The sequence below is a fragment of the Ziziphus jujuba genome, chromosome 12, assembly GCF_031755915.1.
Source record: "Ziziphus jujuba cultivar Dongzao chromosome 12, ASM3175591v1".
In the NCBI taxonomy this organism is placed as follows: Eukaryota; Viridiplantae; Streptophyta; class Magnoliopsida; order Rosales; family Rhamnaceae; genus Ziziphus; species Ziziphus jujuba.
Window position 1 is genome coordinate 2,657,372 of NC_083390.1, and position 10,952 is coordinate 2,668,323.

General features: G+C 31.4%; 1 protein-coding gene across 1 annotated transcript; it reads left to right on the plus strand.

The window, feature by feature from the left end:
* The first annotated feature begins 2,618 nt into the window (after window positions 1-2,618).
* Window positions 2,619-5,234, plus strand: LOC107428270 (S-adenosylmethionine decarboxylase proenzyme). The gene is made up of 3 exons (XM_048463165.2): window positions 2,619-2,853; window positions 3,402-3,557; window positions 3,839-5,234. Exon 3 carries the CDS (start codon window positions 4,020-4,022, stop codon window positions 5,091-5,093), a length of 1,074 nt encoding a protein of 357 aa, XP_048319122.2. The 5' UTR covers window positions 2,619-2,853; window positions 3,402-3,557; window positions 3,839-4,019; the 3' UTR covers window positions 5,094-5,234.
* The last annotated feature ends 5,718 nt before the right edge of the window (window positions 5,235-10,952 follow it).

A 10,952-nucleotide genomic window follows, 5' to 3' on the forward strand; every position in this document is an offset into this window, starting at 1 on the left:
ATTTTTATCAAATTGAATTTTTTGGAAAAAAACCTTTACAAATAATAAACATTTAACCTAATTTAAGATAACACCTAATATATTAATAAAAATATCTATTTCTTCTCTCTTTTTTAATTTTTATGAAAAGACATTCTCGTAACCTAAGTGAATATATATAATTTGCTCTGAAATATAAGCATTTTGAAAATAGTTTGAATAATGGTCTTATAACTTCTTCTTTTTCTTTTTTTTTTTTTTTTTTTTTTTTTGTGAATAATAAGTTAATGAACCATATATGCAAAGAAGCTGTCTATAAGATTGAACAAAGCTGTACAAGAAATTTATCAAAAAAAAAAATGAAATAAAATATTATACAATACATAACTCTTTTATGTCTATATAGAAAGATTTTACAAATTATCTATGTTGAGCTACATTTACATTGCCTGGAGTTTAAGGTTCGACAGTTCCACTATTATATAGATATATATTAATATTTTGCTATAAAAATTTCTCTCCATTGAAAATTTTGTTGCACAACCAATGAAAATAATAATATTCATCGTTTTCAGACAATATAAATTACAATTTTTAATCTAATCTTGTGATATTAAATTCAAGTCTCATATAGATTGATCATAACAAAACACGGCTGACGGCTATCTCCTTAGTTGTATTATATTATATACAACATGTTTAAATTTTAATCAAGACAAATATTTTTTTTTAAGAAATCAATTCATGTTTTATTATCATGTTTGGTATAAGCAAACTTATATTCCTACACACGTTATGCATTCTTTTATTAAAAAAAAAAAAGAAAAAAAAAAGGGCCCATTTGCTTTCACATTTTTTGGTTAAATTAATTAAGTATGTTGACCAAAATCTTTGAAGCAAAGTTTTAAATATTCAAAATTTACTTAAAATTTTTTTGAAATTTTTAATTTTTTAAAAGACCGAAATAAAATTTAGATTTCAATTGAAAATGGATAAAATTTTCATAATATCCATCAAAATTTTTAAAAATTCATCAAAATTTCCATAGAATTTCCATCAAAATATCTATATCAAATTCTTAACAATTTGGTTAAAAAATCTATAATATCCATGGAAATTTCTAAAATTTTCATGTAAATTTATGAAATTTTCATGAAAATATCATTGAATTTTTTTTAATATTTTTATAAAAAATTCAAAAATATTATTGATATTTAGTAAATTATTTTACCAAATTAACTCTAGTTTTTTAGAAATATCTATGATTTTTATAAAAAAATTCAAAGATATTATTTATGTTTGGTAAATTATTTTACCAAATAAACTTTAGTGATAGTTTTTTCTTAAGTTTTTAATTATTTTCTTAGTATTTAATGTAAAATAAAATGAATTGAATTTCATAGTTTTAATAATTTCTATTCATTGATAATATATATATATATATATATATATTTGTTACGCATTTTGTATAAGATGGATTTATTAGAATCCAATAATTACAAATTAATAATTAATTATATAAAAATAAAAAATAATAATATGGAAATATAATATTGTGTAAAATTGATATTGACAGTATTTAAATTAATAACATTAAGTAAATAAAAATAAAAAGATAATAAAATATATTATACTAAACATAAAGAGTAATTATATTTAATATAAGATGTTTATGATTGACATATTAATAATTACATAAAAAATTATTAAGAAGATATATGTTTGAATAACTACTTTTCATATTTCAAAATGAGAACAAAAAAGATATTAATAATTTTCAATTATCTAAGAATTTTGTAAATATTGAAATGATATTTATGAAATATAATATAATTGTAATGATTGTTTTATTTTAATTAATAAACAATTTATCAAATATATATTTTTATCAATAATAATTTATTTACGATCATTAATACTTATTGTAAATTAAATTAGTTTAGAAAAATATAATGTTTATTCAATATTTTTACAATTTTTATAATAAATATAATAATTAATTGTTTAAATAAGTTAATATTAAAGTTTCAATAAAAATTTTATTTTTTAAAATAAATTTCTATCATTTTTTGTGAATTTTTATCGATATTCGATATTTTATAATATTTTTATAGAAATTTCTATACATTTAAACTCTTGATAGTTCTACCAATATCAAAATTTTGAACTTTATTTTGGAGCAATATTATTTTGAAATGATGTCTTTTGAAATGTTAGAAGGTGAAATGTTAGTAAAATTTTAATCTATGTTTGATCCTATACCAAAATTTTCTTTCTATTTAAAAAAAAAATATATATCTATATATATATATATAAATATTCAACAATTCAATATTTTTCGTTTTTGTTGTTTAAAATAATAAAACATTTTAATTTTTTTTTTTTTTTTAACGTGTGGATTAATTTATTTTTTTAAAAAAGAAAAAGGTCAGGAGAGGAAAATTCTTAACAATTAGTCACCAGCTGTTTCCAAGAAATATTCTGAGTCATCTTATTGGAGGAGGGGCTTTATGGTCAAAATGTCCACACGAGCAAAGAAATTTCATGGAATGTAGATAGGGGTAGGACTGTAGTTTTTTCCAAAACCAAGGTCAATCAAGCAACAGTGTTACTGCGTCACTATAAATAGAGACGTAACTCATTTCCGACGACTTGGCAGAAAAACACGAAAACAAAAAACTCACGCAGAGAGAGTCCGGTTCCTCTTTCCCTTCTGTTTTCCAAAAAAGGCAAAATAAAATATAATCCGACGCCGTTTTGCAGCTCTCTCTATTTAGGGTTTGGTTCTGATTTTGTAAAGGTTTGCTTGGAACACAACAGCGTCGTAGTGCTGGTTTTTGAATAGAACAATCGCTTTTCACATCTCTGGTATTTGTAAGTGTCTCCTTTGTTTCTATGTTCTTTAATTATAACAATTTCGTGAAGAAAAAAAAAAGATTTGATTTTTAGTCGGTTTGTACGTAATTCTTGTTCATATTTCATATATATATATATGTATGTATTTTTTTTTCTTGCCTTGTTTTATATTAAAAATCTTTGCTTTGTATAGGATTCATGCGGATGTTATTTTGTATTTTGTTTACTTGGCTATATTTTTTTTGTTTTTCGCATTTAAACGGTTTTATGGTGATTTTGAAATTAGTTAAGACCCAAACCTAATATTGGATTCTTATTTTGTTCACGGTTTCTGTTTGTTGGGTTTGGCATCTGATGAAATTTAGAGTTTTTGAGATAGTAATTTTTTGTTTCTTGTTTTAGGCTTTACAATCTTTCTGAGTTTTGTTACTATTATAAAAGTTCAAATTTTGTGCATAGTGGTGCTATTTTTTCCTTTTTTCTTTCAGATTTTTCGTTTTTTTTCTCATTATTTATTGTTTTGTCAATCATTCTAATACTGAAATTCGTTTTATGGGTTTGTTTAGGCTGGATTGGATGATCTAATGGAGTCTAAAGGTGGCAAGAAAAAGTCCAGTAGTAGTAGTAAATCATTGTTCTACGAAGCTCCTCTTGGTTACAGCATTGAAGACATTCGACCAAACGGTGGCATCAAGAAATTCCGATCTGCTGCTTACTCCAACGTAAGTTCCTGTTCTGTTAAATGTTTATCCACTAAATTTGTTCGTTTTGTACTCTAAAATCAATATTGTAGGTTTTTGAAAATTAAGATTGTATAGCAAATAATTCCAAATTTTTGCTTTTGCAGATAGTAATGAGTTTCTGTCTTGTTAAATGTTTATGCCTTAAATTGGTCTTTTTGTACTCTAAATTAAGCTATTTTAGGCTTTATTTGACTCCTTTCAAATGGAGTTTTGATTGTCAAATAATGCTAACTTCTTGCATCTGAAAATACCTTTTGCAGTGCGCTCGCAAACCATCCTGATATCCTCAAGCCTGGTAGCCTGACCACGCAACGTGGTTCATTGACAGTTTATTACGCAGTTTTTAGTTAGCATCTCATCTTCAACCTTCCTCTTTCTCTTTCCAGCTCTTTGCAATCGTCATCTCTTTTGGAGTAATAAGCATTTACCATTTAGTCAAAAATGGCCTTGCCAGTTTCTGCCATCGGTTTTGAAGGTTATGAGAAGCGATTAGAGATTTCCTTCTTTGAACCAAGCATCTTTCTTGATCCCGAAGGAAAGGGCCTTCGATCACTGTCCAAATCCCAATTGGATGAAATTCTTGGACCTGCTGAATGTACTGTAGTTGCTTCAATGTCGAATGACTATGTCGACTCTTATGTTCTTTCTGAGTCAAGTCTCTTTGTTTATCCTTACAAGATCATCATTAAAACCTGTGGCACCACAAAATTACTTCTTTCTATCCCACCTCTCTTGAAGATGGCAGAGACCATTTCCCTTGCTGTAAAATCTGTGAGGTACACTCGTGGGAGTTTCATTTTTCCTGGTGCACAGCATTTCCCACATCGTAACTTTTTGGAAGAAGTTGCTGTCCTTGATAGCTATTTTGGAAATCTTGGTACAGGCAGCAAGGCTTTTATAATGGGCAAGGCAGACACACCAAAGAAATGGCATGTGTATTCTGCTACCGCAGATTTGTTATCTGCTTCGAAACCCATTTACACTTTAGAAATGTGCATGACTGGCTTGGACAAAGAAAATGCTTCCGTGTTTTACAAGGATCAGTCAAGCTTGGCAGCTCTAATGACGGTTAATTCTGGCATCAGAAAGATTCTTCCAGATTCTGAGATTTGTGATTTCTCGTTTGACCCATGTGGATATTCCATGAATGCTATTGAAGGTCCTGCAATTTCTACCATTCATGTCACTCCAGAAGATGGCTTCAGCTATGCCAGCTTTGAAGCAGTGGGATATGATCTGACAGAAGTGAATCTTAATCACTTAGTTGAGAGGGTTTTGGCTTGTTTCCAACCCAGTGAATTCTCTTTAGCTGTGCATGTTGATGATGTTTGTAGATCTCTTGAGCATAACTGTTCGCCTGATGTGAAGGGATACTATTGCGGAGAAAGTAGCTATGAAGAGCTTGAAATGGGGGGTTCTGTTGTCTTCTATAGATTTGCCAGAACTGGTGACTGCTATGGGTCTCCAAGATCAACTCTGAAAGGCTGCTGGAAAGAGGAAGAAGAGCAAGATTAGTATAATGGTTAACATATATGCCGTGATCGTTGAATAATGAAAATTTGTTCCTGTTATATTATTTTTATTTGTTTTTATGTGAGACTTGATGATAAATATATTCTATATCTCTCTGGTTGTCAAAGAGAACTATTAATTTGATTGTGTTTTGTCATCTTATTTATTATTGTTATTTTTTTAAAATAAAATTTTATTTATGGTCGTGGTGATCGTATTCTAGCTTTTAAGTCTTTTGAGACAAAAATTCAAAATGATCCTTTGAATTTTTGTGGCGAAGCTGATTGAGAAGTTTGTTGGCTTTTAATATTCTAATTTTTTGTTTTGGTGTCAATTGAGAGAAGATAATGCATCAGGATATGGAGGGGCAAAATCTGGTTCTGAACTTCTGATAAGATTCTGTGCCTACAAAAGTTCTTGGCTGACAACTCTCCCCATGGAATTTGCATGAAAATGGAGATCCATGGACATAAATGAGCCTCTGTTCGCTGAATGAGATTTCAGCAAACTAATGGATTATTTTTAGTTTTCATTGGCCCTTTCATGCTTACCATATCTGTTTTGAAAGCTGAAGTTTTGTATGTATCCCCTCTTTGACGTGTGTTTCAAATTTAGTTTGCGCTTAACTTGTAACAATATCTTACAATCTCTACGTGTTAAAAAAAAAAAAAAAAAGGGACAAGAAAAAGAAAAACCAATAAAAGCAAGAGAAAATAGGTGGAAAAAGAAAGAAAACAACCTGAATCAGTGGCTATCAACCTATGAAAATGACTACAGTTGTACAAATTAACAATATCTAAATGATGATGGTTCATGATCAGAAGGTGAAGATATTAGCAGAGGCCCGTAATATTAAGAGTAGTAGAGCTAAGCGTCGTGATGGCTTAAGCATTTGGGTTTCAGATTAAGAGGTACAGTACTGAAGTTCAGCCCTTTAAGCATATAGGTCCATCTTGCCAACAGAGAAAGATTTGCCTTTCCTATAAAAGTTCGAAGTTTGAAGGTTGTTTTTTCATGTTTAAGTTAGTGAGTTGTTTTTTATGTAAAGATTGATGGGTCCTTTATTTTCAAAATAGAATAAAGTACCTTTGTTTTAGCCTAATATCCTCATTATGGTCAACAAATTGATTAACACCCTAGCAGGTTTAGTTGTCTGTCATTGTCCTCACCTCATAAATTTAGTTTGGATCCAAGAATTTGTTGGAAAAATATAATTGAATATATATGTAAATACATGTGAATACAACAGAATAATATAAAATAAAATTACAAAAATAATAAGATAAGTTAGAACCTGTAATTCCTTGAATTGATCCGCTTTTTGGAAGTCTAACCGAGGCTTGTGTGATACCACAGTGTTCTTAATATATTTTACGCCCACCGGTATAGGAATTTTGTGACGAATGTCTCCCAGAATACAATGGCTACAAATAAATTGGACAAAGCACCTTCAAGATCTTTTCCTATGAACTTTTTGTGTACTTTTACTTTACCACACTGATAAAAATTATTGTAATTTTTCCTCACTGTGTTTTTCACGTAAAAAACTCAAGAATTTTTTTTTCCCTATGTTTTTCCAAAAACTGAAAAGAACATTAGAAAGGAACTTGTGTTAAACCAACTCTCCACTCCAAAGTCCTTTTTCCCTTCAAACTCTCAACTCCTTATTTTTAAAATATTATTTGATTTATTAATTCAAAACCAACGGTAGAAAATAAAACAAGGCCCAAAAACCTTAAGGCCCAAATCATTTACATTGTTAGGCCCAAAATTCAACAATCCCCCACATGAATGATTTGACTTTTAAAATAAAGTATGACTCTGGTGGTAAAGCTTTACAATTGGAACTTGCACAGGATAGGTAGATGTTATTCTTTGAACCTTTCCTTGTGAGACTACATCTTCTTTACTGACTTATGGTAGATGCGATATCTTTGAACCATTTTGTCCTTTATGTAAATGAAACATAACCCACACATGACTCCTTCCTTGTACACTTCAGTTCTCACAGTTGTGTTCATTTTGGCCCTGAACACCTCCCTGGTTCTGTAAGAGTTTCTAAAGAATTGCACCCTTAACAATTCTCTTTTTAAGCGGCCACTCTTCTCTCCTACATAGGTGATTTCTATTCCCAATATAATCAGCATAACTATGCATAGATTACCACACATACTTATAGGAATCATTAAAAACATACTTTATGCTTCGCCTTTTCCTATCACTTTTCATCATAAGAATGGCAGAGGATTAACCCCCACAGTGATCCATACCAGTATTTACAATTGCGTAGTCCCATTGAACCTAGATCTTGGGATCTCCAATCAACTAGGTTGGGTTTCCATCGTATTGACTTTATTCACGGGCTTCAATCTCATTTCCCTCGATGACTTCTCAACTAATTCTCTATTTAATCTTTTGGTTAGTGGATCTGCAATGTTATCTTTTGATTTTACATAGTCTATTGAGATAATTCTAGTTGAGATTAACTGTCTGATGGAATTGTGTCTATGACGAATGTATCTAGACTTCCCATTATACATAATATTTTGTGCCCTGCCAATCGCAGATTGACTATCACAATGTAAACTTATTACTAGCACAGGTTTAGGCCACCTTGGAATGTCCTCTAAAAATTGACGTAGTCATTCTATCTCTTTACCACATTTATCTAATGTGATAAAGTTAGATTCTATCGTGGATCGAGCTATCACAGTTTCTTTTGAGGACTTCCACATTACGGCTGCACCCGCTAATGTGAACACATAGCCACTGGTGGATTTTGAATCCTTTATATCTTATATCCAATTTGCATCACTGTATCCTTCTAATATAGTAGGATATTTTGTATAATGTAGTTCGTATTCACGAGTATATTGTAAGTACCTTAGTACTCTAACGATTCCTTTCCAATAATCATCATTTGAATTATTCGTGTATCTACTCAGTCTACTTATAGTGTAGGCTAAGTCTGGTCTGGTGCAACTCATCAAGTACATCAGACTTCCAATCACCCTAGCGTATTCCACTTGAGATACACTTTCCCCTTTATTTTCAGATAAGTGTAAACTCAAATCAATGGATGTTCTGGCTATACTAGTATCATTATTACTAAATTTAGCCAGTATTTTATCTACATAATGAGTTTGACTGAGAATGATTCCATTTGAAGTCCTCGTGATTTTTATACCTATAATCACATCACCAAGTCCCATATCTTTCATGTCAAATTTGGAATTTAACATGGCTTTTGTAGTTCATACCATATTGTCGTCACTGCCTACTATGAGTATGTCATCTACATATAAACATAAAATGACATATCCATTATCTGTATCTTTTACATAGATACATTTGTTACATTCATTTATTTTAAATCCATCTTTTAGCATGGCATTATCAAATTTTTGATACCGTTGCTTTGGAGCTTGTTTAAGTCCATATAAGGACTTTACCAATCTACAGACTTTCTTTTCTTGTTTTGGAACAGTGAAACACTCAGGTTGCTCCATGTAGATCTCTTCATCTAGATCTCCATTTAGAAAGGTTGTTTTCACATCCATTTGATGCACTTCAAGATCTCGCAAAGCAGTGATCACCAGTACCATCCTTATGGAATTTATTCTCGTTACTGGAGAATAAGTGTCAAAATAATCAAGGTCTTCTTTTTGCTTGTATCCCTTAATTATAAGCCTTGCCTTGTATTTATCTATTGTTCCATCTGCTTTCATATTCCTTTTAAAGATCCATTTGTAACCCAAAGGTTTACAACCTGGAGGAAGATCTACTAATTTCCAAGTGTGATTCTACAAGATGGAATCAATCTCACTCTTTACAGCTTCTTTCCATAAATTTCCTTCAGGAGAATTTACAGCTTCTCGGAAGCTTTGAGGTTCACTTTCTATAAGTAAGAAAATCAAGACCATAGGATTTTTCGGTTCTTACTCTTTTGCTATGTCTAATCTCATCCTCAGTCTCATCTTCATTCTCTTGTGCTCGATCACTATTATTATTATCATCACTAATAGCATCGTGAGTTCGTTTAGATGAACTCAGTCCTTCTTCCATTTTATATGGAAAAATGTGGTCGAAAAATTATGCATTTCTCGATTCTATTATTGTGTTCTTGTGAATATCAGAAATTTATGACCTACACAAGAAACTGATATGCGCTAATATTCTGTGCATATCCTATGAAGATGCAATCAACAGTTTTGGGACCTATCTTCACCTTCTTAGGTGTAGGTACCACTACTTTAGCTAGACACCCCCACACTCATAAATATTTGTAAGAAGGTTGTCTTCCCTTCCACAACTCATAGGGTGTCTTTACCTTATCTTTCCGGGGCACCTTATTTAGAAGGTCGTTCGCCGACAAAATGGCTCTACCCTATAAGTTCTGAGGTACTTTAGCATTTATCAGTATTGCATTCATCATTTCTTTTAAAGTTCTATTTTTCCGTTCAGCCACACCATTTGATTGTGGCGAATATGGTGGAGTAACTTCATGTAATATGCCATGTTGAGCACAATACTCACCAAATGGAGTTATATACTCTCCACCACGATCACTCCTGATCACTGTAACTTTCCGGTTGAGTTGATTCTCAACTTCCGTTTTATAGAGAATAAATTTCTCTATAGCCTCATCCTTACTCTTTAGCAGGTATACATAGCAATATTTTATGCTATCATCAATAAAGGTAATAAAATACTTATTACCACCTCTAGTTGGTATGAATTTCAAATCACATACATCACTATGTATTAAATCCAAAGGTTCATTATTTCTATTAATTGTTTGATATGATGACCTCATTGATTTTGCTTCCACACAAGTTTCACACTTATGATTGCAATCAATTTCAAACGTGGGAGTATGATTTAAGTTAATTAACCTCCGTAAAGAATTATAATTAACATGTCCTAGTCTACATGCCATAAAATGGAATACTCAAGCAAGTAAATAGAAGAATTACTAGCTTTATTCATTTCTTTAGGCTTTACAATCATTACATTGAGTTTAAATAAACCATTAACTACATAGCCCTTTCCCACAAACATTCCAAATTTAGACAAAATAACCTTATCTAACTTAAACACCAAGCGAAAACTATATTTTCCTAGCAACAATCCAGATACCAGATTCTTGCGAATGTCTGGAACATACAGTACATTATTCAGAGTTAGCTATTTTTCTGAGGTCATCTTCAGGATTACTTTGCTCTCACCTTGGATTTCTGAGGTAGCGAAGTTCCCCATAAACAACTTCTTCCCATTCTTTTTTGGTTCGAAGGAAGTGAACTTACTCTTATCTGAACACACATGGCGAGTCGCACTAGTATCTACCCACCACTCTCTAGGATTGGATCCTACCAAGTTCACCTCAGATATCACAGCACTAAAGTCAATGTCATCAATCTCTCAAGTGATATCCTCCATCACCAGTGCTTGGTTCCTCTTTCTTTTTGGCAGCCTGCATTCGTAGTTCTGTGACCCATCTTGTCACAGTTAAAGCACATGCCTTAAAACTTGGCCTTCTTGGAGATTCATCCTTTAGGCCCCAACTTGGAAGCTTTTCTAGTCTTCTTCTTATCCTTGGAGCTTTGACCATGCTCCACAACATTATCCTTCAATCCGGCCTTCGAAGCTCTCTTATTAGACTTTTTGTTGTCATCTTCAATGTGATGCTTGCCAATAAGAGCCTCCATATCCATCTCCTTTCTTTTGTGCTTCAGATAATTCCTGAAGTCACTCCAACTTGGAGGTAGCTTTTCAATCATACAAGCCACTTGTAAAGCTTCATTCATGATCATTACTTCAACAACCATTTCTTGAATGAGCACTTGTAACTCATGTACCTTA